At 43.2% G+C, this 27,351-nt stretch overlaps 1 protein-coding gene and 1 long non-coding RNA gene across 2 annotated transcripts; one reads left to right on the top strand and one right to left on the bottom strand.

Annotated features, from left to right (window-relative positions):
* The first annotated feature begins 768 nt into the window (after window positions 1–768).
* CRTAP (cartilage associated protein) lies at window positions 769–20,270 on the top strand. Its single transcript, XM_081931138.1, has 8 exons — window positions 769–1,432; window positions 3,119–3,268; window positions 5,185–5,356; window positions 7,743–7,871; window positions 8,385–8,530; window positions 9,903–9,986; window positions 15,338–17,341; window positions 18,526–20,270. The coding sequence occupies exons 1-7, from the start codon at window positions 908–910 to the stop codon at window positions 15,392–15,394; spliced, it is 1,263 nt and encodes a 420-aa protein (XP_081787264.1). The 5' UTR covers window positions 769–907; the 3' UTR covers window positions 15,395–17,341; window positions 18,526–20,270.
* LOC309380967 lies at window positions 17,918–18,627 on the bottom strand. The gene is made up of 2 exons (XR_014173237.1): window positions 18,498–18,627; window positions 17,918–18,132 (listed from the first exon to the last, which is right to left on the bottom strand). It is a non-coding gene; the product is annotated as an uncharacterized lncRNA (long non-coding RNA).
* Window positions 20,271–27,351: the final 7,081 nt, after the last annotated feature.

Here is a 27,351-nt window from a genome sequence, read left to right as displayed (position 1 = left end):
CCTCTGCACACCAGGATGAACACTTCACAGGGCCTTCTGCAGAAATCCACAGAGGTGCTCTCCCAGGCTACATGTCTCTTAGACAGCTAAACATTAGTACACTGAAACCTAAGCATTATTAATGTCCGCATTCAAAATGTCCAGTGAGTTGGGAACGTCAGTTCAGCCCGAAGTGGCTGCGCTTTAACAGCACTTCCCAGAGATGGAAGGAAGAGAAAGTCCCAACCGGAGAAGAATGGCAGATTAACTTGATGGATTATGCCAAAATGGCAAAAATGACCTGGAAGAATCAGAAATCAGGAAGACCAAAAATTTAATAAGGAACATAGCTGTCAACTTTTCCCTTTTCTTGCAAGGAATCCAATTTGGAATAAGGGAATTTCCCTTAAAAAAAGGAAAACGTTGACAGCTATGATAAGGAATGGGGGAGAATTTATCATTTATCTTAAACACAATCATAAACAGCAAAAACCATTAGTAGGATTGGAATAACCCTTGTCGTTTAATGGTGAATTTTGGATATATAACGGAGATGTAAAAGATCCGGAGCGTTATAAAAGACGCAGGAGGAAATGATGCGCAATGAGACCCACGAAGGGGAGGAGGGAAGTCCAGGAGATTCTTTGGAATCTTGCTTTTAATGCTGTATGTTGGTTGGATATGTGATTGTGAAACTTTAATCTGAAAAGCCAAATAAATATATATTGCCCTTCCCTGAGGAAGCGGCTTCCCTTCGCCCCTCGTCGCCGCCCCTCAGCCGGGCAGGAGGAGGAGGAGGAGACCTCTCTCTCCCCGCCTGGTCCCTCCGAATTGGTGGGAGAGAGGCGTCGCCATCTCCTCCTCCTCCTCTTCGCCAATTTCCCCCCTTCTTTTTGCGACGTGGTGTCGGGCGCCTTCAAGGAGGGAGATGTGGCGCCTCGTTTGCGCGCGGCGGCCGCCGCTTCGGCTTCTGGCGGCGCCGGCGCTGCTGCTGCTGCTGCTGCTTTGCTTGCGCGCCCCGGGCTGCCGGGCGCAGTTCGAGCGCTACAGCTTCCGCAGCTTCCCCCGCGACGAGCTGATGCCCTTGGAGTCCGCCTACCGCTACGGCCTGGACCAGTACGGCGCCGAGAAGTGGCCCGAGAGCGTCAGCTACCTCGAGGTCAGCCTGAGGCTGCACCGCTTGCTGAGGGACAGCGAGGCCTTCTGCCACGTCAACTGCAGCTCGGCCCGAGCCCGGGACTATGAGGCCGGCGGCGGCGGCGGCGGCGAGCCCGGGCGCTTCGAGGGCTTCGCGGAGCTGCGCTTCTTCGGCGACCTGCTGCGCCGCGCGCAGTGCCTCAAGCGCTGCAAGCAGGGCCTGCCGGCCTTCCGCCAGTCGCAGCCCAGCCGGGAGGTGCTGGCCGAGTTCCAGCAGCGGGAGCCCTACAAGTTCCTGCAGTTCGCCTACTTCAAGGTAGCGCCTCCTCGGAGCGCTGGGAACCAGGGTGGATTCTTTTTTTTTGAAAAAGTTTTTATTAAATTTTTACTTTACAAATTAATCCACATAACCATGTTCTCAAATTTCCAGTTTTTGTACTTCCACCAGCTCCTCCACCAGTCATCCATTTTTCCTATCTTGGAACCAGGGTGGATTCGATTGAAATCAAACCGATTTAAATCACGATTTTAAATCACTAGCCGGCAAGACTTGATTTAACAGAAAGTCGCATTCCTGCTGGTATAATCTTAATATTTGCAACAACCAGAGGAAAGTTTTCATTTTTGGAATGATAAATTTTCAGAGTCGTTTTTACAGTCACGTCAAAAATTACTGATTTGGTTATACAGTGGTACCTCAGGTTACATACGCTTCAGGTTACAGACTCCGTTAACCCAGAAATAGTACCTCGGGTTAAGAACTTTGCTTCAGGATGAGAACAGAAATCATGTAGCGGCGGCAGCAGGAGGCCCCATTAGCTAAAGTGGTGCTTCAGGTTAAGAACAGTTTCAGGTTAAGAACAGACCTCCGGAACGAATTAAGTACTTAACCCGAGGTCCCACTGTACTAGTTAGAAATACATAGACAGGTAATTATGAAATTATGGTGAGATTTCATAAGTTAACAGTTTATATTTGGGCAACTTTTCTGCTGCACTTTATCAGAAGGAGAAAAATAATCATTTCCTTAATAACAATTTAAATGATTTATTTAACTAAAGCAATAACATTATAGCGTATGCATCCATGTTTGTTAACTCATGTGGTTAAACTTTTTTTAAAAAAAACTAACAACCTTAGACTGAGTTTTAGCACACATGAAAAATATAAAACAAATCCTTCTTTCCTGATGAATAGCTTTTGGACTATAATGTAACTTAAATAGAAAACTATATTTAGAAAGGTTTTTCCTCCAAAAGTATTTTAATTTAAAAATCTGATTTAAATTTTAAAAAATCAGATTTATTTTTTTTAAAAAGTTTGATTTTTGAGGGCCCCCCCAATTGGATCCCATAGGTTCAGGTCAGGGGGTCACAAGGGAGAGACTTCAGTCAGGAGATAGAAGCAAAACAGTGGTCAGTAGGCCTGATCATTATTGTTGCAACAAGACTTCCCACTGCCACAAAGATGAAACCCTGAACAATGGTCACACCAGTATTTTAAAACTTCCCGAAGTTTCCCATAAAGTTTCCCATAGTATGTTTTCAGAAGCATCATCAAGACATCATAGATATGTCGATAATAATTTTTATTAGTTTTCAATTACTTCTTCTCTTTGGCCATTATTTGTAGCCAAGTAAGATTGTCTTCCATAAACAAGGTTTTATCAGTGGGCCCGTAAGTGACTGTGGAGGCCAATTCTGGATCCACACATCCCTCCACAGTAGGGACATAGGTTTCCGGGTGGGAGTTAATCACCCAAGCGTGCCTTCCCTCTAGGCACGTTTCTCCCTTTCATCCTGAGTTCAAGTGTCTTCAAAGCCCATGACACCTTTTAATTTATTGAAAACTGAAGGGTCATTGACCCTTAGGAGTTGGCACCTAGGCTGGTGACATCGGTCTTCTTGAGAACAACGCTATGAAATCAAAGCTGTAGGAGAAAAGTTTATAAAATGTAAGTGATGGTTTCAAAAGTCTCTCTTTCTTGATCCTTTTTGGCTAGGCAAACAACTTCCCAAAAGCCATTGCAGCAGCACACACATTTCTCCTGAAACATCCTGAGGATGAGATGATGAAAAGGAATATGGCATACTACAAAAGCATGCCTGATGCTGAGGACCATATTAAAGATTTGGAAATGAAATCATATGAGGTATGTTCCCCATCCTATTTATGCTCCTGAAGAGCTCTGTAAAAAACAACAGCCCAGAAGCTAAGGTCTGCTTGTTCTCCTAATTTTACTTTGCCTATAGATTTCCGTTCTACTTGCTGTGCCTCTTTGAGCTGTCTTAACTATGCTTAAATCTGAAAGAATTTAGTGCTCAGCACTGTACCAATGTAAGGAGTGGGCTAGATTCTGTCATTGTTTATAGGATCCCAATCATATTAGCCATTCCTCTGTTCCTTCTGCACAATATTCCTTTCTCTGCCCAATTTTTCAGTAGAACATCACTTCTTATCCGCTGTTGCAATGTTGTGCTAATGCAAGAGGACATAGGCATTGCTCCTATCCCACCGGACAGTACGACTTTCAGATTGGATTGCACCCCTCCTTAATAAAGTATAGACAGCCTGTTTTCAAATGTGCCACTTTTTGAGCTATCTCACAAAGACAAATGCTTTAGATACTATATTTGCACATGGAACTCTTTGCCTTTATTCTGCATGACTACATATGAGCAGACCGAGGAAGCTCCAATATTTAATGTTTTATTTGTGGGGGTATTGTATTCATGGGAAAATAACTTAGAATCATGTACCTGTTTGGCAAAAGTAATAGTTTTGAACTGAAGTATCGAAAGCGCTTTTAAAATCTTGGGAGGAGTTGCAAGAGAGTCTGTTGGAAAGTGACAGCTGAAAAAAGTTGTGGCAGAGTGAATAGGGAGATTGAAGAAAATGAGGGTTTGGGTTATTATATAGACGAGGGGCTGTCACCCCTACCTGCATTGCTCAAAAATCCTCTAAGCCTCACCCCCAATCCCCTTATAGCTCCTTCAAACCCCACATCTTGCCTATCCAGTTCTGCCACCCCATTGCCAATCCCCATCCTCACACAGCTTGCCCATATTGCCTCATCCCTTCACAACTCATGCCAGTTCTAAGATCCTGCTGCCACTCACAGAGAAGAGGAGAATAAATAGGAGAGTAGAAGAGAGTCTTTCCTCCCTTTGCTCTGCACCACAACACACAGCCGGTGTGCTCTGTACCCTGGTCCTGCTGCTGACACGCCATTCAGGGCTAAACCATGGTTTGGCTTAGCATTGCTCCAAACCGAAACTCATGGTTTGTTTCCCCCAGACAAAGCGTGAATGGTAAACCAAGAAGAAACTGTGGCTACAGCTCGCGGTTTGTCTGGAGTGAGGCAAACCATGAGTCTGGGTTCAGACATAACATCAAGCCAAACCATAGCTTAGCCCCACAGAGTGTTTCAGCACCAGAAGAGGAGCGCACCAGCCCCAGTCTTCTCTCTGGGAACCTGCAGCTTTGCTTGTTCACGCTAATCCATGGTTGGCTTAGCATTATGTGTGAACTGGGTCACAGTGAATTGGAGAATGTATCTTCGAGGATGCAGCTAAAAAAGGACTCTGACTGGGTGGTGGCAATGAAACTAGGAAGAGGTGGCGCTGTGGTCTAAACCACAGAGCCTCTTGGGCTTGCTGATTGGAAAGTTGACAGTTCAAATCGGCAAGACGGGGTGAGCTCCCGTTGCTCTGTCCCAGCTCCTGCCAACCTAGCAGTTCAAAAGCACGCCAGTGCAAGTAGATAAAATAGATACCGCTGTGGTGGGAAGGTAAATGGCGTTTCCGTGCGCTCTGGCACTCGCCACAGTGTCCCGTTGCGCCAGAAGCAGTTTAGTCATGCTGGCCACATGACCCGGAAAGTTGTCTGTGGACAAACGCTGGCTCCCTCAGCCTGAAAGCGAAATGAGCACCACAACCCTATAGTTGCCTTCAACTGGACTTAACCATCCAGGACTGCTGTCCATTTTGACACAACAATGCAGCCTTGAATCAAGTCAAATCAAACCTATGCTACTTCCTTACAGTTTTTCCCCCCTGGTCTCCTCAGAATCTCTTTATCAGGGCAGTAAAGGCCTACAATGGAGAAAATTGGAGGACTTCCATCACAGACATGGAGCTGGCAATTCCTGATTTCTACAAAGCCTATGATGATTGCATAGCTGCCTGTGAAGGCTCCCGGGAGATCACGGATTTTAAAGAGTTCTATCTGTCCATAGCAGGTAGGTGTTGAGCTGGGTGCCAGCATTTGGTAAGGGGTTCTTGAAGGATACCTTGGTCTCCTAAAATAATTTTACTTGACATTTGCTGTTTGTGGATTTCCTTTCTGATAATGCTAGCTGTCAGAGGTGTGTGTTTAAACAGTAGGAGATGGCTGTGGAAGGAGGGAGCGAGAGAGAGAGAATTCATAACATAGCAGGTGGTGTCAAATCTACACGTTCGTTTTCCAGATTATCATATAGATGGGTAACTATGGGAAAATGGATAGAATGTGTGTTTCAGAATTAGAGTTATATTAAATCACCTTTCTGCATAATACATCATAATAAATATTCAATGCATCGTCATGTTTTGTTTTCTTTGATAGGTGTTCCCCTAACACATCCATATCTTGTTGCTCTGTGTCTGATTTGCTTCATCCTGACGATTCTGTAGATAAACAGATTTTGTGATGTCATGCAAGACTAGCAGATGACCACACAGCAAGTGGTTTAATGTCTATAAATCTGAATTTAGGAAGTTTTTTCACCCAGGGAATTAATCTGGGAAATCAGTCCTTGACTGAAGTTAGTAGCAAACCTTTCATTGTTTTCTGACCAATAATAATTGAAATTATGCATTGTAATATATAATTATCTACATCAAACTGAGAAACACAATGACATTAAAGCAAGAAAGCCTTGTTACACAGCCCCTAGAGCTAACCTCTGACCCATGGGGCAATTTTTGCCCATCCAGGGTCTGATTTGGACCCTGAGGCCATTTTCCCCAAACCACCCCACCCACCCACAAGCTGACATCCCAGGTTGACATCCTTTTGGGAACAGGATCATGCAGCCTAGGCAGAAAAATTTAATCCCTCTGTTCAACAGTAGATGAACAAAGTTAAAGCCATTTGTCTTCTCCTTTTAGTGGGGGGAGGCGGGGGGGGGACTGCCACATTTCTATTGCCACTTGCCCACTTAAAGGAGAAGTGCAGCAAAAGTGCTATTTGAAGCAGCCACCCATTCTACTTTAAACATCAGAGTGATGGGGGAGACTCCCACCCTCACTGCTGTCTGCCAGATAGCTTTAAAGGAGGGGTAGGGAAGCTGCTTCAAAAGGTGATTTTGCAAAGCACTCTAAGACAGTCTCCAGATTCCCCTTGGGAGTGTGGGTACTATCTTAAAGCTGCGAGGTGCTCTTTGAAGCCACCTACCCCATCCTTTAAATATTGCTCCATCCTGCCACTGCCTGCCTTCTCAGTCCCGTGTTTAAATGGAAGAGGGATACATCCACCTGTCAGATTTGGCACCTGAGGCTGATCTAGACTGTGGAGCTCAAAATTTCCCAGCCCCGTTGTGGCATGTGCAAATGCAGATAAGTTTGGTTTGTTTTTAAAGAAAGGCAGCTGCAGAGAGGATGGAAGATTGGAAGAGAAAGTGGTGGTGGATTTAATCCTTCCCACAAGATTTTCTGCCCCCATGGCTTTTCCCTTACAGTTCAATACATAGCCTAACCTTTGTGAAGAAGAGCCATATGAGGGTTCATACAGATGGTCAATCAGTGGACTGAGAAAGGCTTAAGCAGCCCCTGCCTACTTTGCCTGGAGATGACTTTCCTATTTTAAAAAACAGAAGCAGCAACCCTGCATTGGCACTTTAGATAACATGTAGCTGCTTTTTAGGGACGCGAGTGGCGCTGTGGGTTAAACCACAGAGCCTAGGGCTTGCCGATCAGAAGGTTGGGGCTCGAATTCCCGCTATGGGGTGAGCTCCCGTTGCTTGGTCCCAGCTCCTGCCAACATAGCAGTTCGAAAGCACGTCAAAGTGCAAGTAGATAAATAGGTACCACTCCGGCGGGAAGGTAAACAGCATTTCCGTGCGCTGCTCTGGTACGCCAGTAGCGGCTTAGTCATGCTGGCCACATGACCCGGAAGCTGTTCCCTCGGCCAATAAAGCGAGATGAGCGCTGCAACCCCAGAGTTGGCCACAACTGGACCTAATGGTCAGGGGTCTCTTTACCTTTACCTAGCTGCTTGTTAGAATACTCTCTGTGGCTAAACAGAATGATAGCCTATTTTATCCTCCCACCCTAATTAGTAAACAAAGCCATGGAACGCCAAGATGTTAATATCAGGATTTAGCAATAAATTAGCAATTACTGTAGGTGGCACTACAATCAAGTGAATTTTTTACTGGGAACAGTATGCAACTTTTTATTATAAAATTGTTCTTTGTTAAGGGTTTCTTCCTGCATGCTGAAAAAGTACGCATTGATCTTGAAGCTAAAGTAGCAGAACACTTTTGAAATTCAGCGCACAGATTTCTACAGCAGCACTGCCGGCTGCTAAACTGAATTAAAGAAACAACTGTGTAATGCTCAGAACGTGTGTGCATTCTTCTTCAGATCACTACATTGAAGTTCTGGAGTGCAAACTGAAGTGCGAAATTGATCTCACGCCAGTCGTAGGAGGCTATGTTGTGGAGAAATTTGTAGCAACTATGTATCACTACTTGCAGTTTGCCTATTATAAACGTAAGTAAGAGGTTTTGCGCTCTCCTGAAATTGGGCTTGGTTCTATCTTTTAAAAAACATATATGCCCATTTCACTTATTTAAAAGGTTTCTCTTCACTGGAGAAGAAAAACTGTGCTAGCAAAGCTGCTTCTTAGCCTCATTATAATATAATTAAAATAGGTTTCGAGCATCTGCACAGGACCTTGAAAGTCCTCACCAATTCCTGGCTTTGCTAATTATTTTTAGATTTGCAAAACTGGAAGCAGAAAGGCTCTTTTTCCCCATTTCTGGCACACATAATACACAAAGAATGGGAATTAACGCTTTCTGAGAAAATAGTTTACCACTATCTCTATCTGCATACTCAAGAAAGAAGGGAAAGGAAGACAAATCCTTGCATTCTGATTTTGAGGCTCGCCAAGCGTATAGATTTTATGAATTAAGAAATATTGCTTGCTCAGATTGCAAGAAGCAACAGCTGTTTCCTAACGGTCTCCTGAGAAGCTGACTCTTTTGTTTAATCTTCATTCAGTGAACGATCTGAGAAATGCCGCCTCCTGCGTTGTTAGCTACCTGCTCTTTGACCAGACGGACGGAGTGATGAAACAGAATCTAGTCTATTATCAGTACCATAAAGACAAATGGGGACTGACAGATGAAGACTTCCAGCCTAGACCTGTAAGTTGAATAGTTGAACCGGTCGCAGTCGGTGCATTCAGCCTTGCAGCCTTTTCGATAGATATGCTTCAACATGTTCAGTCTTTACGCTTGCCGTGGGAGCTGTGCCATTGCCTTTACGAGGAGCAACCAACCTTCCTTCCGACTTTGAAGCTGTGCCCGGGTGGGTGAGGTCTGTCCCAATAGTTGCGTCAGAATGCCTTCCAGCTTCATGGTTGATCAAATCGCTTCTGGAGCTGCTCAAGAGGCAAGGGTGCCCAACATGCTCCCTGCCAGCTTTCTTAGAGAAGGGGCTGGTGAGGAGCTTCCTTGACTGCTTGAAATTGAGGTGCCTTGGAGTATCCAAGCCACCAAGTTCCCTGCTGGCTTTTCCTGTAGAAAAGGCCAGCAAAACGCTGTCTTGCTGACAAGGGGTACAGTCATACCTCAGGTTACAGACACTTCTGGTTGCGCGTTTTCGGGTTGCGCACAGTGGTACCTCGGGTTACAAACACTTCAGGTTACAGACGCTTCCGGTTACAGACTCCGCTAACCAGTGGCGTAGCGTGGGTTGTCAGCACCCGGGGCAAGGCAAGTAATTTGCGCCCCCTAACCCGTGGATTTGCGCCCCTTAACCCTAACCCCCAGATGTTGCGCCCGGTGCGGGCGGCCCCCCCTGCACCCCCACGCTACGCCACTGCCGCTAACCCAGAAATAGTACCTCGGGTTAAGAACTTTGCTTCAGGATGAGAATAGAAATCACGCAGCGGTGGCGCGGCAGCAGTGGGAGGCCCCATTAGCTAAAGTGGTACCTCAGGTTAAGAATAGTTTCAGGTTAAGAACGGACCTCCGGAACAAATTAAGTTCTTAACCCGAGGTACCACTGTACCGGAACGGGTTACCTCTGGGTTTCGGCGCTCACACATGTGAAGAAGCACTAAATCGCGACCCACACTTGTGCTAATGCAGCGCTGCGGGTTGCGAACGCTGCGGGTTGTGAACATGCCTCCCGCACGGATCACGTTTGCAGCCCGAGCGTCCACTGTAAAGGCTTCTTCGGGGAGAGGGGAAACCAGGCTAGCCCCAAAATTGTAGAGCCTTCTCTGGGATAGTTATCGAGGGTACTATATGTGCTGGGAAAAGATAGCTCAGTTGGTAGAGCATGAAATTCTTATTCCCAGAGTCGTGGGTTCAAGCCCCATGTTGGGCAAAAAGATTCCTGCATTGCAGGGGGTTAGACTAGATGACCCTGGTGGTCCTTTCCAACTCTTACGGTTCTATGACTCTGTAAGAAACGTTTCTTCCATGCAATGCATGAGGCTGTGCTAAAAAGGAGCTTTTAGGCACTGTTCTGCTGTTAATGTGACATGGAATTTCTCCCTTCTTTTTCTAGGAAGCTGTTCGGTATTACAACATAACAACACTTCAGAGGGAAATGTATGAATTTGCTAAAGAGCACGTGATGGATGATGATGAAGTAAGTCGAGTAGCGCAATACCATTTTCTTAAGTAAAAGTTAATGGCGGCTTAAGGATATTTCAGGCCAGTTGTAATGTGATAGTAGGGTTGTCTTTTTTTTTAGTTTGTTTTGCTTTCAAATAACAACAACAACAACAATTTTTATTAATACCCCACCCTCCCCGGCCAGAGCCGGGCTCAGGGCGGCTAACACCAGTAAAATTACAGTAAAAACATAATGGGGTGGACCAATTTAAAATACAAGTTAAAATGCAATTTAAAATGCAGTCTCATTTTAAAAGTAGCCCATAGATCAAGACCATAAGGGGAGGGAAACATAAGGGTCAGACTGAGTCCAAACCAAAGGCCAGGCGGAACAGCTCTGTCTTGCAGGCCCTGTGGAAAGATGTCAAGTCCCGCAGGGCCCTTGTCTCTTGTGACAGAGTGTTCCACCAAGTCGGGGCCAGTACTGAAAAGGTCCTGGCCCTAGTTGAGACCAATCTAACCACCTTGCAACCTGGGACCTGACAAAAGCAGCCTGACATGCAGAAATTAAGCGTGTGACGCTTTTGTCATATCTCCAAACAAGGAAAAATTCCCCTGTGCCTGGCTGGCTTATGAACAACTGATTATAAGCTTGGCAGGCTCCCCTCCCCACCTGAGTTATCCAGACATCCTAGCAGAGGAGGAAATGTCTCTGTTGCCGTGGCAATGGAACCAGACTCCCTGTCATCTAATTCTCCCTCTCCATTAGCCTCCTCAGTGGCTCTGCTGATGAGATGAATCAGCAAGGACGGTTTCGGTCTATGGGGCCATGTTTGCAGCATCTCATGGCATGCCAGGGGGCCCTACCGTAACTGGTTCTCAGCGTTCCTATAAGGGATCCCTGTGCGACACGTACTTTCATCTTTGTTTCAGTAGCACTCGCTTCACTAAAAAGCTAGCACAGTTGTCATTTAGCTAAAATTGCGCATTCGTCCTGATTTGCATAGTATTTTTGGCATTTTGGGGAGTAGGTGGAAGCAATCAGAGTTTCAGGTTTGGTGGAAGAAAAGCAATTTCCACATGCACTCAGGTTGACAACGGAGTGTGGGGTTTTTCACCAGCTTGGTAGCAATGCCTGTGAGAAGAGGAACTGAGGCATAGTCTAGGCCAGGGGATAGCAAACTTTTCCAGCAGGGGGCCGGTCCACCGTTCCTCAAATCTTGTGGGGGCCCGGACTATATTTTGAAAAAATAATAAAGAATATACTCCTGTGCCCCATAAATAACCCAGAGATGCATTTTAAATAAAAGGATACATTCTACTCATGTGAAAACATGCTGATTCCCGGATCATCCGCAGGCCGGATTTAAAAGGCAATTGGGCCAGATCTGGCCCCCGAGCCTCAGTTTGCCTACCCATGATCTAGGCTCATAAATACCACTCACCTGGTTGTGTTTGAACAATTCTAACCCACCCCAGGGCCAGCCTGGAGTGGCATAGCTGCTACTGCAGTTGAAGCCCTGCTGCCCAGGTAGAAGATGCGGTGGTGCTGGGGGGGGGCGTAGATGGCTGGCCCATTTCTGCTCCCAGAATTTGTCAATACACCAACTACCACCAGCAAGAGAATTACTATCAGCAGACACTCTCTTCACCATCACCACACACATCAGTGATGTGCATCCACTCTCAGTGAATAGGGACCTGCACATCATCCTGGGCTACTGTGTCGTCGTCCCCCCCCCCCATCAGCCATCTACATTGGGAACAGGCCTAGTATTTTTTGCTCCAGGGTACTTTCTGTTCCTGTAATGGCACACTTAAGAGTGTCCAGAACCAATGCTGTCCACCACCCCATGCCGAAGGTTAACTGACCAGTGTGCTTTTGGTTTGTAGTGTGTGTTCTTCCCTTTGTGTTCCTGCACTGTTACCTGCACAGTGTAGCATTGCGGCTACTCTGAGTGGGGTGAAACCACTTTGTGATTGATATAAATGGCTGGCCAATCGGCACCAAGCAAATTTGGCTTTGCTGTTTTTCTGCAGTCGATACTTGTGAAGTATTTGCTGGCTCGTTGCAAATTACTTACTCGGTTTCCATTCTGCATTCCCAAGAGAGGGGTGGTGTTGCGTCATCATGAAAGTGCTAATGGGAAAATGATGGCAAATTCTTATCCTTTAATGAGGGAGTGGGATTGATTCTACTACCATATCAATGAATCAAAAGTAGCATTTTCATCTAGATACTATCTGTGGTCCAGAATTTACAGGGTGAGTCGTTTAAAAGAGGCCCCGTGGAACATGTGTACAGTGGTACCTCAGGTTACATACGCTTCAGGTTACAGACTCTGCTAACCCAGAAATAGTACCTCGGGTTAAGAACTTTGCTTCAGGATGAGAACAGAAATCGTGCTCCGGCGGTGCAGCAGCAGCAGGAGGCCCCATTAGCTAAAGTGGTGCTTCAGGTTAAGAACAGTTTCAGGTTAAGAACGGACCTCCGGAACAAATTAAGTACTTAACCTGAGGTACCACTGTACTCTGTATCCACAGGGCCTCTTTTAAAGTACTCACGCTATATATCTATGAAAATATATGGAGCAGAGAAACTGTTTTACAAAGCAACAGATCCCAACTAAATACAGTATTTTTGTTGGAAAACTTTTAATTTCTGAAGGCAGGACTAGACCTTACGCTTGACACAGGCCTGCCCTTGAATTCAGGACCTCCTCTCCGTAAAGTTTTGGCAGAATTGCCTATGTTTTTACATTGTCACATAATGTGTTTCCCTGCTTCGGTATATTAATAGCTGCTGCAGTCAAGAAAATATGAGGAAATGACACAGGTAACTGTACTTAAACGGTACAGGGAAAAGAGGAAAAACAGGGTTTTCTAGCAGTGCTTGCATTTGCTGGAGAACAGACTCAAAGGAGGATTCTTTCGAAAGGCTTTAATGTTCAGATTGCTATGAAAGATATGCAAATCATATGCACTGCAGGCAATACACATACTCATTCCAAGTACAACTACAGCAAAGGCAGGTGATCAAACTCCCAGTGCTTTAGACATGGATCCAACTGACACACACCCTTGTTATTCTATATATAGTAAAGGGGTAGCCTCAACTTTCTGCAGTCTCTTACTACGCCTAGCAGGCAGAACCTTCTGTTCTTCTTTGGCACTTCCTGGGTTTAGCTGACAAGGGCCAGAAGCTGGCAGGGCCAGAGAGGCAGAGCTACAGTGGTGCCTCGCAAGACGAAAAGAATCCGTTCCGCGAGTCTCTTCGTCTTGTGGTTTTTTCGTCTTGCGAAGCAAGCCCATTAGCGGCTTAGCGGATTAGCGCTATTAGCGGCTTAGTGGGCTTAGCGGATCAGCTGATAAGTGGCTTAGCGGATCAGCTGTTAAGCGGCTTAGCGGATCAGCTGATAAGCGGCTTAGCAGCTTGGGAAAAAGGGGGGGAGGAAAAAAACCCCGCAGGAACTCGCAAGACATTTTCGTCTTGCAAAGCAAGCCCATAGGGAAATTCGTTTTGCGAAGCACCTCCAAAACGGAAAACCCTTTCGTCTAGCGGGTTTTCCGTCTTGCGAGGCATTCGTCTTGCGGGGCACCACTGTATTCCCAATGTCTGATGACGCCAGGTTAGGTGGCAGAGCTAGGGAGTGGGAGGCAGGGCTTGTGGCTCTCGTTGCAGATACAGGTGAGGCAAAAGAGGTCCCCCCACGCAGAACCCTCACTATCAAGTTGCCCCACATTTCAGCAAACCCTCCTATCTGTATCATCCTGATTTGTCCAGCTCACAACAAGTGATATCCCAGGGTCAATGGGTTATTCTGCTCTGATTTTTTACATTAGTGCTTACATTGCTAAGAATATAGCGACCCAGTTATTGGTTCGACTGGAACACTGGTTCCCCTGATCAGTCGCAGCAGGAAAAACTGCATTACAGGTACAGAATTGCAAGAGCATCTTATGAGAAATTCCTGTAGAATTCCTAAAGTCGTGCAAAAAAACAAGCGATTGCTTTTACCTTTGCACATGCTTCCATGCTGGGAGGAAAAACAAATCAAAGTTGCCGAATGAGAACGTGAGTGCTTATTTTCACTAGTTTGAAAAAAGCTTCATTATTTTCACAATAATCTCTCTTTCCACAAATATTTATGCGTGCCAGCAGCGTTTGGAAGGCCGCTTCTGTTACGGCAAACGGCTTAGTTTTGGTAAATAATATTTGGCGATGAGAATATTTATTGACCTAACTTCTTAAAAGGTTTCAAGTTAGCTGAACGCAAAGCAAACAGTTGTCCTCCCAGAAGCTGTTGAAACCACTTTGCACTTTTACCGAAGGAAGGGCCAACGAGCTTGTGGTGAAAGGAGAAATAGCAGCATGTCATCCCACCCATCTTATTGTGATATGGATCATACGTACCGTACTTTTCGCTCTATAAGACGCACCAGACCACAAGACGCACCTAGTTTTTGGAGGAGGAAAACAAGAAAAAAAATATTCTGAAACTCAGAAGCCAGAACAGCAAGAGGGATCGCTGCGCAGTGAAATCAGCAATCCCTCTTTCTGTTCTGGCTTCTGGGATAGCTGCGCAGCCTGCATTCGCTCCATAAGACGCACACACATTTCCCCTTACTTTTTAGGAGGGAAAAAGTGAGTCTTATAGAGCAAAAAATACGGTATTTCATTCAGCCATGTGATTGTATGGTTTTTACTTTATAAGCTGCTTAGAGATCTTTTTATATGAAGTGACCTATAAATTGAATGAATGAATGAACATTTTATTTATTAGACTGTTAGCTGCCCTTTACCAGGGTGGGTTACAACTATTCAATTATAAAACAACAACAAAAAGCTACAACCATAAAACAAAAAAAGTGTTAAACAGTTCCAGATATGCAACAATTAAAAGCAATTGCAGGTATAAAATAAACCAAAATGTGAAAACTTATATCTATGTATCTGTCCTTAATACAGATGCAAATATTGCCCTTTTTGCTCTCTCTTGGCATTCCAGTGATTCCAATGGGAAGCCGGGATAATCCTGTGTTTTGTGTCTGCGGCTTCCAGGAATTAGCTGCAATTCTGTTTTCAGCAGTAGGCTATTGTAAAAGGGCATATCCATCGCAAAGACCAGCTGTCAGTCACACCATCTTGAAAGTTATTTTATTAATTTTATTTATTCATTCATTCCTAAAGGTTGGGAAAATATTACCCACTCAGGTCCATCATCAGAAGCAAGTGAGCTATTCAATAGGAGAAACTTCTATCCTGTTGAACTAGGCTTAGCTGGCTACATTTTCAACTCTACCTGATACTTGTAAAAAAAGGAATTATCTCTATAGGTTTGCATGGCACAGAATTAACCTTTCCTCTGTTGTAATCTCTTCTAGGGTGAAGTAGTAGAATACCTTGATGAACTCTTGGACGTGGATGGCGGAACACAGTGACTCTTAACAACTGAAAAGGCAAATGAGATTTAAGAAGTGAATGCTCACCCTTGTTCCTTCATATCTCCATGTGTCACCTTTACTCAGGAGTTTAAAAATACCTCAGATATTTCCTAAGCTTGCTCTTCTGCCACTTGCATCCTCCTTTGAGTTTTCCGTCATGTTGTGCACCTGCATCCCCTTTATCTTTAACATGATTTTTTTAAAAAAATATTGTTGCTATTTTTGAGCTATCACAAAGATCCCTTCTGTTCATTTAGCTCAGCAAATTCATCGCAGCTTGGATGAAGCACTAGCATTATTTTAATAGAATATAATTGAATAATACGAGAAAGGAGTAGCATTGAAAGGATGCTATGTTGTTTTACACGTAGCATTTTTATTTTTTTATTCTGACAAATTGACACAGTGGGCCACTCCATAACCTCAGTCAAACCATGGCTTTCCATAAACTAGGCACTCCTCAATCATCCCTCCACTGCTTCCATCACACAGTGGCTTATTATCCTGGTTTGTTGATCGACATTCAGCCTGAATTAGAACGTACAGTGGTACCTCGGTTTAAGAACAGTCTGGTTTAAGAACGATTTGGTTTATAAACCCTGCAAAACCGGAAATAGTGTCTTGGTTTGAGAACTTTACCTTGGTCTAAGAACGGAATCCGAACAGTGGAAGGGCACCAGCAGCGGGAGGCCACATCAAAGTTTAAGAACAGTTTCGGTTTAAGAGCGGACCTCCGGAACCGATTAAGTTCGTAAACCGAGGTACCACTTTAATATGGAATCCTGGTTTAATACAATTCAGGTCTTTGTTCTGAAGTCAGCATGCAACAAAAGGAGCGGGGAGCTAGGGAGGGAGAAGAACATTGCCTGATACACACTCCCAGCTTCATAAACCATGGTTTGTGATAAACCATGAGAGCACCGCGGCTAGAGATTGAGATTAACCATGGTTTATGAAGTCTCAAATCGCCCTTCAGCTGAAAGCGCGTACTTTGAAGTAGTTAAATCGACATAGCAAGATCCCTGGAGAAAACAAGATTGTGACCGTACTGTGTTTAAACCAGGAGTGGCTAACCTTGTTTATCCTGAGCAGTGAGTGGGACTAGAATGACAGAAAGCGTAGACATACTTGCCATATGTATACATCTCTCTCTCACACCCCTCACACGATGTATACTGCACCAAAACTCATTCTCCCCCCCGCTTGGGAACTAACAAACAAATCCCACGCTGGCCCTTCTTAGCTGCTGGAGATTAACATAGTTAGAACCAAGCTGTCTTTCATGGATCAAATGCACAGAAACACATCTGTCCTCATGGGTAAGAGTTGTTTGGACTCTATCGTGGCAGGAGCAACTTCCGTTAGTTTCTAGTCCTGCAAACAATTGTTCACTTGCACGACTGGTTCGCCTTAATTATACCTGTCCATTTATTTGAATGGTGATTCTTGTTGAATAAAGAATGAAAATCAGTTACATCGATAGGACCAAATTCAGTACTCGGGTACACCAGAGCAATTAACAGGTTTAGGAGTAATTATCCTAGTAGGTTTCCCTACAGAAACAATGCCATTTATCTAAGTCCCCTCCCTATTGATGCTTCAGTGTGGAACATGTTACAGACCTACGCTCGTAATTATGTTGGTGCAAACATTTATTTATTGTAATATTGTGTGTGGATTTACTTTATTTCTTTATGTAGGAAATTCACCCAGGGTTGCTAACTTAAAAAAAACCCTAGCCCCTATTTCTCTGCCTTTAACTCCAGCTTGATGTAGAGGCGTTTTTAGGTGATAATGTTTATCTCCAAACTCTGAAAACATCACCTACTGATTTCTGCAGATCAAACTGCTATAAAAGGCACAGCAACAGGCCAGTCTTCTTTTCTGGCTGGTTGGCAAACCTAACAGTGCCTCCTAGTGGAAGCCTGGGTACAGAGCTTTTTTGTATATCTAGGCCCATGTCCCCTCATTTTTCTAGTGCCAGTTGAACAACCATTATACAGTGGTACCTCGGGTTACCAACACTTCGGGTTACAAACTCCGCTAACCCAGAAGTAGTACCTCGGGTTAAGAACTTTACCTCAGGATGAGAACAGAAATCGTGCAGCAGTGGCAGTGGGAGGCCCCATTAGCTAAAGGGTTAAGAATGGTTTCAGGTTAAGAACGGACCTCTGTAACGAATTAAGTTCGTCACCAGAGGTACCACGGTAGCTGCTTAGATATTAACACTTTCATCAGAACCTCTCATGCCTAAGCAACATTTTGTTTTTTGTGCTTTGATATTTGAAATGCTTGTAGGGTGATCAGAAACAAAGGAGGACTGTGATTCTGCACCTTTAATATTTGTGTAGAAGAGGAATTTCAGCAAGTATATGTGGAATCCTTTCCCCAGGGTGGCTCGCCTGGCACCATCATTTAGCTGCCAGGCAAGACTTTTCCTTTATAACCAGGCCTTTGGCCTTCAACTATCTGTGGCCTTTTGGAAGCAAATGGGAGGTTTCTAATGCTATTTCTCCCCCACCCCACCCCCTTGGTTTTAATGTCACTATGGGGGGGGGGAGTTCATTGGTGGATTGGCCGTAAGTCACTTTGGGTTGCCTTGGGCAAGATAAAAGGACTAACAAATTTAATAATAATAAAAGTTAAAAGGTGTAGCTTATCATGCAAATATCACCTGCATAGATTTCCTCTCCTAATCTTGAGATAAATGGTATAGGAACTGTTCTCTATTGCGTCTGGCTATCCCAAATTTAGGGACACGGGTGGTGCTGTGGGTTAAACCACAGAGCCTAGGACTAGCCAATCAGAAGGTTGGCGGTTCGAATCCCCGCGACAGGGTGAGCTCCCGTTGCTCCGTCCCTTCTCCTGCCAACCTAGCAGTTCGAAAGCACGTCAAAGTGCAAGTAGATAAATAGGTACCACTCTGGCGGGAAGGTAATCGGCATTTCCGTGCGCTGCTCTGGTTCGCCAGAAGCGGCTTAGTCATGCTGGTCACATGACCCGGAAGCTGTACGCCGGCTCCCTTGGCCAATAAAGTGAGATGAGCGCCGCAACCCCAGAGTTGTTCATGACTGGACCTAATGGTCAGGGGTCCCTTTACCTTTTTATCCCAAATTTATGTGCTAAAGAGGAAATGGAAAAGAAAAAGAAACCAAAAACCCAGCAAACAAGTTGCATTAGAGTACAACAATTTAACATATTTTTAATTGCAGCCGGTGAAATTATCACTTCGCTGTGCTTTATGGAATTCTCTGGTTAAGGAAATGCCAACTGTGCTTTTGGAAGAGTCTGTTTCTTAATTACTTGTTAAAATAAATCATTCCAAACAGAGGTTACCAAGGTGATGTAAGGCATAATAACATAAGACAATCCACTAAAACAAATTTCCGTAGGCATTTAGAGTATAAAATGCCTGCCATATCAAAGGCCCAGGAAGGCCTGAATGAATGTTTTTACTTGCTGATGAAATATCAGTGCTGTTGGCACCTGTTCTGAAATACTACTCCACAAGATGAGTGCACCTAGAGCTGCAGATTGAGGGTGAAATGCAAGTGATACACAGGGTGAACCCATTGAAATTAACAGATTCATTTACACCTATTGATTTCAGTGGGTCTGCTGTAAGTAGAACTAATATTGACTATAGCTTTGAATGCAGGCTATCAGACATGTTGAGCTAGGCAGAAGTAATTCTCATTTCTCTGTGTGGCACTGTAGCATTAAGGGCTCAGCTCCCATTCCAGTAAAACATCATTTCTAGTTACTGCTCAAAGACACATTCATCTTGCTTAATCTGCAGAGGGCTCCCGCTAGAGTTTCCAACAGTTATTCTGGCCGAGGTTACTGCAGAATTCAACCAAAAAAATTCTTGATGTGTAAATACAACGATGGGGGGTAAGCTTCACCTGTTGAATATCTGCTCATTATATGCCAGTTAAAGATGAAAGATTTGCAGGGAGGAAACTGGTTTGTTAACTGCTAGCTTGCAGAAAGATGAAAGGGAAGAGCATGTAGTCTACATGATATACAGTGGTACCTCGGTTTACATAGAGCCAGTGTGGTGTAGTGGTTAAGAGCGATAGACTCGTAATCTGGGGAACTGGGTTCGCGTCTCCGCTCCTCCACATGCAGCTGCTGGGTGACCTTGGGCCAGTCACACTTCTCTGAAGTCTCTCAGCCCCACTCACCTCACAGAGTGTTTGTTGTGGGGGAGGAAGGGAAAGGAGAATGTTAGCCGCTTTGAGACTCCTTCAGGTAGTGATAAAGCAGGATATCAAATCCAAACTCTTCTGCTTCAGGTTACAGACTCTGCTAACCCAGAAATAGTGCTTCAGGTTAAGAACTTTGCTTCAGGATAAGAACAGAAATCGTGCTCCAGCAGCATGGCGGCAGTGGGAGGCCCCATTAGCTAAAGTGTTGCTTCAGGTTAAGAACAGTTTCAGGTTAAGAACAGACCTCCGGAACGAATTAAGTACTTAACCAGGGGTACCACTGTAAATGAATTTAGTAATGAGGGGTGTTTAAGATCTTGTGACTCTGATCTCTAGCTGAAAAGTCAGTGAGATTCCTAAATATTTTTACACTCTTCTTAATTTCGGTTTACCTTTCAAAATATTCGGTGTGTGGCTTTTCAGAAGATACGGTACTATGCCTGTTATTTTTTTTCTTATTATTAACCGGCTTTCTCTCATCCTGCTCTTTCATTTCTTCTGCTATCTAGAGACTGTGAGTTGTTTAAAGTAGGAATGTTATTTCATTTCATTTTAGTTTTGGTCCCTGTTCATTGTGAGATTGGTGCTGTATTTTGTGCCCGATTTTGATTCGGGCAACCCAAGTGCCGCTTCCTGAAACAATAAAGTGCCTTAAAGAATTATTTTATCAGCCCTTTTTCTACAATGTATGAGTGACTAGGTGTGATTTATCTGATCATTTTGTATTCTGGGTGACTGTCGTTGGCATCCGTCTGTTTTGAGACACGGTGGAGAGCATCTCTGGGTGTGAAGTCAAACCGCGGGAGGATCACAGCGCCAGCTGTGGCTGCAGAAACGGGTAACTTGTAACTGCTCCTCCTGCATTGTTTTGCTGCATTAGAAGCACTGAAGTCACCTCTCTGAGGTGGAAGCCTGGGCATTGTGTATGGAGGCCGTGAGCTGCTGAAAAATGACCATCTAACAACGCAAACCAAGAAGCCAGGACTGCAGGCAAGTCCCTCTTTTAGACAGGCTGCACCTACAGTAGGGTGTTAGCATAGGATCTGCATACAGAAAGTTATGGGTTCAACTCCTGGAATCTCTAAAGTATTTCAGAGAGCAGGGCTGGGAAAGACTACCAACTGAACAAGGCCTCTCCCAGTTGTCAGTTCTGAGAGGAACCACATGCACAAGACGAATTTGCATCAGGGTGGTTTTGATTTAAATCAAATCAATTTAAATTACGATTTAAATCACTAGTCAGTAAGACTTGATTTAAATCATTAATTTTTTTACAGAAAGATTCATTCTTGCTGGTATAATCTTAACATTTACAACCAGATAAAGGCTTCATTTTTGGAATAATAAATTTTCCGAGTAGCTTTTACAGTTATATCAAAAATTACTGATTTGGTTATACTATTAGAAATACATTGACAGATAATTATGAAATTATTGTGAGGTTTAATAAGTGAACTATATTTGGACAACTTTTCTGCTGTACTTTATTGGAAGGAGAAAAAATAATCATTTCCTTAATACCAATTTAAACAAGTTATTTAACTAAAACAATAACATTATAGCATATGTATCCATGTTTGTTAACTGATGTGGTTAAACGATTTAAAAAACAAAACAAAACCATAGACTGAGTTTTAGCACACATGATAAACTTAAATCCTTATTTCCTGATTAATAGCCTTTGGACTTTCATGTAACTTAAATAGAAAACTATTTTTAGAAAGATTTTTTCTCCAAAAGCGTTATATTTTTAAAATCTGATTTTAAAAAATCATTGATTTTTATCCACCCTGCCTCTGTGCTTCTGTGCATACAGCTAGACTAGCCTTTCAATCAAGATTAAGATGATAGTACAAGATGTAAAGCAGACTGGGGTGGAATCTACACACATATAAAATCTTCTGAAAATGCTTTTCTTTTAAAGCGCCTTTTTTAAAAAATACATTGAATTTTGCATAAGACTCACCATCGCCATCTAGTGTCACATTGTATATTGCACTTAAAACACACTTAAAGTGTTTTATTTGCAGCTGTACAGCTGAGTCCTGGGTGTCACAGTGGTTGCCGAAGAAACTTAAAAACATGATGCTGGAAACTTGAACCCATTGCCACCCAAATCCTGCATTCTTACAGCAGTGTCTGTTTGTGGTGTTGTAGTGGACGGTGAATTCCTTCATATTATACACTGGGCTCCATCAGAGATTGGGGATGCTGGTAGGCTGTGTCATTTTAGGGGGTTAAACTTAATTTTTGCAGATTCCTTCAGTGAGGGCTCTTAAAAGATGTTTTTGGGTGTAGGGATGCGGGTGGTGCTGTGGTCTAAGCCACTGAGCCTCTTGAGCTTGCTGATTGGAAGGTTGGCGGTTCGAATCCACACGACGGGGTGAAGAATTCAAATCTGCTCTTAATTTTGTGATTGGACAACATTTAGCTTGGCCAGTCTACATTTGATGAAGAAGTGCATAAACCACTTTCAGAAAAACCAAAGAATTTAAATTTTACCTTCTGAAACTGCCGGGTAACGCTAAATCATAACAATATATAAATACTAATATATAATGTAATATAACCACAGGTATTTGGCAATGATTTTAAATTATTTCTGCGCAATTTTGCAAACGTTTTACTTACCAAGCAGACTAAATTATATTAATTTAAGCGAAATATATTCTGAGTTCCCAAGTCACGTTACAACTTTTTAGCACCCCTCATTTTTGGAAGTTGAAAAATTTGACACGCCCCTCATGCTTCAGGGATTCATCCCCACCATTTTGTGTACGTTACTACTTAAAGGAATAAAAATAAGAGACGAAACAGCTGAAGTGCAATGTATGATGGAAATGTATTTTAAGTTTTAATGTATGCTATAAGTAAAGTTGCGCTCTCTCTCTCTCTCTCTCTCTCTCTCTCTCTATATATATATCTCAATGCATAAACTGTAGGGAGAAGCAGATTGTGCCAGAGAAAACATTCTCATTTAATAATGTTTGAACATAGAGCTGTGATGCCATTTGTAGCAGGGCAGCGAGAAAAACCCACAACTAATCCTTCATAGCAACTGTCTGAACTCTTGGTTTCCTGCCATCCTTTAAACAGCAACTTCATTTTTCTGGTGGCTTGAGGGCTGAATGACCTAGTGTGGGGAATTTTAAGCTACATGCTAAAGAAAAGCCAAGTCAAGAAATCATCTAAGGAGTTTTGTAAATCACAGCTCACATCTCAGCAAACCGGCATTCTGTATCAACTGTCTTCAGTGCCTTCAGTCAAAGGATTAAAATAAATAAGCAGCTTTTAAGTAAGAAGGTGGGTTTTTTTTAATTTTAATTACCTTACCCCAACCTAGAGAGGTTTTAATACCTTTCACTTCTCTGTTCTGGAGTCAGTTCAAGTGTACAAAAACCAAATGTGTATTTTCTGACATTTAAGCATAAATCTATTTGTTAGATTAGGATGCATATATGATTATGTTTAAGCCTTAATTTACTTCCCTTGCCCCACAACTATACTCCCCACATTCACTTTGATGCAGCTTTTAGGTACACCAACACATCAAATGGTTAATACAGTGTATTTAGCACTACTTCTTTTTTACAGAGCAATGAAATTACAGTTGATATTTTAAAAATATGCATGTTTGAACACAGTATTTAATTTGCCTTTTAAACTTAGCCAGTTTCTTTCTTTGTGGCTTCCCATGGAAGAAGCACACATACTGATCATGACATTCCACAATGTAATAAATTTAATCATATACCACTATTAGTAAGTGCTCAAGAAAACCACAAATGATGGAAGATTGCATACCAGAAAATTTGGAGGAGCAGGCCACTGAAATACTGATGCAGCATAGCAGTCGTCATCAAAACTTAAAAAGTGAGAATAATATTATGGAACATGCAGTGACAATCACCTCTGGCCCTACAGAATGAGCGTGATTGGTACAAATCAACCAATTAACAGTATTAAAAACGGATGGCGATCCAGATGTCAGGAAACATTTTACAATTTCCACAAATAGCATTTTAAATTGCTGTTGTGCTTGTGGCGTGGAATTTGTGAAAGTATCAAGTACATGCGTTTTTGAAAACTCTTGAGAAATGGCACAATTTTCACTTCGACATCTCCTTTTTGTGAGCATTCTGTGGAAACCTTCAGTATACGTCTAAACAATGTACAGGGAACAGTTTCCAAGGAGAGGTGTATAGGGGGTTGCTGGATGTGATCTGACTTAGAATCATAGAATCATAGAGTTGGAAGAGACCACAAGGGCCATCGAGTCCAACCCCCTGCCAAGCAGGAAACACTATCAGAGCACTCCTGACATATGGTTGTCAAGCCTCTGCTTAAAGACCTCCAACGAAGGAGACTCCACCACACTCCTTGGCAGCAAATTCCACTGTCAAACAGTGGAATTTTCTTAGGCTTTTCAGTGAAGTTGGTTCATACATTCATGTAATAAGTATACAAATGCATGTCTGTGTGAATTAGACTTCCATGCCCAGGGTACATTGTAACATGTTCTTTTAGGTCAATTTATCCACGATAATTGACCTAGTTAACCCATAATGCTAAGCTGTAGTTTATTAAACCATGGTTTGTTTAACCACCCTCACCCTGCCCAGTATCTTAGCAATAGTTTGTTTATGACCAACAAACCACAGTCAAAGGCCATAATTTGTTGTTGGTTTATGGACCTTGGTTTCTTGTAACTATGGTTTGGCGTAGGGTACAAATCCAGCACCTTTCCTTAACCTTGGTTTGTTTGGCCACCCCACCTCAGATACTTGCTAGACCATAAAAGTACAAGGCAAGAGCAGCTGGAAAACAAAACAAGTTTGGGAAAAGAAAGCCATCAACGATAGTTTGATTGTCTGTGGCACAACTTGTAGCTTAACATTCATATGAACTATGCCATTGAATCGCTGAAGCTTCCAAGAAATCAAAGATTCCATGGAATACAATTTGAAAACCACTGCTGTAAGTAACTCCTCATTTCCTTCTGGTTTTTCCTAACCTGAGAGATATGTATTCCTTCTCTTACCCCTTACCTCAGCTTGGTAGAATCTGTTAAATGTCAAGGTAGCTGATGGGCTGAATGCAGTCATCTTACTAAAATTATTTTAAGTCATTTTTTACATGGCTATCTTTTTGTTAAAAGGTAAAGGTAAAGGTACCCCTGCCCGTGCGGGCCAGTCTTGACAGACTCTAGGGTTGTGCGCTCATCTCACTCTAGAGGCCGGAAGCCAGCGCTGTCCGCAGACACTTCCGGGTCACGTGGCCAGCGTGACGAAGCTGCTCTGGCGAACCGGCACCAGAGCAGCACACGGAAACGCCGTTTACCTTCCTGCCGGAGTGGTACCTATTTATCTACTTGCACTTAAGGGTGCTTTCGAACTGCTGGGTGGGCAGGAGCTGGGACCGAACGACGGGAGCTCACTCCGTCGTGGGGATTCGAACCGCCGACCATGCGATCGGCAAGTCCTAGGCGCTGAGGTTTTACCCACAGCGCCACCCGCATCCCTTTCTAATAAGTAATTACACAGATAAACAAACAACATTCTGGATACAAGATATAAACAGATACAAAAATATTATAAATGGAACCAGCTAATCCATCTAATCATAATAATGCTCCTTCATTTCTTTCTGAACAACAGATTTGAAGGAAAGATTGGTATTTCCACAAACATTTTGTTTTGGTTTTGTTGAAATAACACAGCATGTGCATATAAACATGACCATTTCCCTTTCTTGCTCATTTATTTACATTTTCTTCATAAGCTTCCTGTTAATGCATCTCTTTGGCCTTTTTGTGAGTAATACAAAGAATTTTGCCCAAGAATACTGTACAATTTGCACAAAATTTCTTTTCATTTATGTTTGACATTCTCATTGCGGGAGCATTATATTAAGGAGTTTTAGTGAGCATTATTTCATTTAAGAACATGATGCAGAGTTGGGTATCTGAATTTAAAGCCCAGAGCATTTCCTGTTAAATCACAGAACAAGTTTAAATCAATTTAAGCAGTATGATTTCATACCAGCTTCGTATGTTGACCACAATCAAAAGCCTTCTTCCCCAAGTATATGTCTTCCATTGTCATCTGTGTCATATGGAGTTCTCCAAGTATATGAGACTTAGGTTCTAACATACGCACTTTCCTTTAACTCAGTGGGTTTTACTTCCGAGTTGACCTATTTAAGGCTGCAGTGTTTTTTTCATTCTGCAGACTGCAGCCTGGAAATCTCCCAAGATTGTAGCAAGCATATACATTTTAGAGGTCTTGATGTTAATTGCATGGCATTGCTTCAGAAATACTTGGAACAATATTGAAATTGAATGGCAGGCCAAGAACTAAAGTGAGAGACTCTCCCCAACACTTCCTCACTTTGGAACATTCTTCACAGTCAGTCACAATATTTCATCCATCTAATTACCGTAAATAAAAATTTGCAATAGGCTCAGGTTTGTAGCATTCCTTCACAGCAAGGTGGAGTAAAACTGTTTAGATCAGTTACAAACAAAATGATTTTTTTTTTTGCGAAGCCAGTGCAGGACAATAGAATAATTTACAATGACAGACATTTAAGAAACATAAGAGTATATTAATATTTTTTATTTGAATATCATGCTGAAAACATTCCCAAATTAGTAGTAGAAACTCCCAGCCCCCCTGCCCCCCAAAATGTCTTCTGCTAGATTAAATGATAGAATGGGCCATTCAGTCACCATAGCAAAGATAGTTTTGTTCTTTATGTGCATTCACACATAACATGCATAGAACCATTTATGTGTTGCTGCATTTGCAACTGCGGGTAACTGCATATTAATAATGGGCACTAATATATGCTATCAGAAGGGGGTTCAGCTTCATTTTCTTGGGCATTTTGTTGGTGCCTTATAATAGGCATCAATATATTAGGGAAAATAATGACTTGCAACATGAGCCTAACCATGTCTACTCAGATGAAAGTCCTACTGAATTCAGCAGGACTTAAGGTAAAGTAAAGGGTAAAGGGACCCTTGACCATTAGGTCCAGTCGTGGCCGATTCTGGGGTTGCGGCGCTCATCTCGCTTTATTGGCTGAGGGAGCCGGCGTACATCTTCCGGGTCATGTGGCCAGCATGACTAAGTCGCCTCTGGCAAACCAGAGCAGCGCACGGAAACACCGTTTACCTTCCCACTGGAGCGGTACCTATTTATCTACTTGCACTTTGACGTGCTTTCGAACTGGTAGGTTGGCAGGAGCAGGGACCGAACAACGGGAGCTTACCCCGTCGCGGGGATTCGAACTGCCGACCTTCTGGTCGGCAAGCCCTAGGCTCTGTGGTTTAACCCACAGCGCCACCCGTCCCCGGTAAATGGAATTCGGATTGCTGCCTTCGCCATGGTGTAACTTTTGAACCCATCTTTAGTCTGTCATGGTAAGGCATCTTTAGCAACAGATATGTACGGTATGTTGTCTGCATCAGAACTTTGCCCACTCTAAACCAACCCAGATTGAACTAAAGAATGGAAGTTTTCACTTTCTATGGAATAAGAAGGCAAGTGCACTCCCAAAGACCATGCGCTGTTAGCGGCATAATTAATTTATTAATTAGACACCCAATTTCATTGCAAAAATAGCATTGCCCTAGGGGGGAAAGAAAACCCTAAATAGTCTTTGATAGTTTGCAGGCAAAGTGGTGTGAGATCTTCTGTCTACTTCTTAAGAGAGCGCTTTTATAGAGTCCAAGAGGCC

The sequence above is a fragment of the Podarcis melisellensis genome (genome assembly GCF_964234715.1).
Source record: "Podarcis melisellensis genome assembly, chromosome: 12".
Classification (NCBI taxonomy): Eukaryota; Metazoa; Chordata; class Lepidosauria; order Squamata; family Lacertidae; genus Podarcis; species Podarcis melisellensis.
Note: the sequence above shows the minus strand (reverse complement) of the source record. Positions and strands in the feature narration are given on the sequence as shown.

Coding starts and splice junctions, on each gene's coding strand:
- CRTAP (XM_081931138.1), top strand. CDS start 908: ATGTGGCGCCTCGTTTGCGCGCGGCGGCCGCCGCTTCGGCTTCTGGCG. Junction 7,872..8,384: donor GCAGTTTGCCTATTATAAAC/GTAAGTAAGAGG, acceptor ATCTTCATTCAG/TGAACGATCTGAGAAATGCC. Junction 8,531..9,902: donor AAGACTTCCAGCCTAGACCT/GTAAGTTGAATA, acceptor TTCTTTTTCTAG/GAAGCTGTTCGGTATTACAA.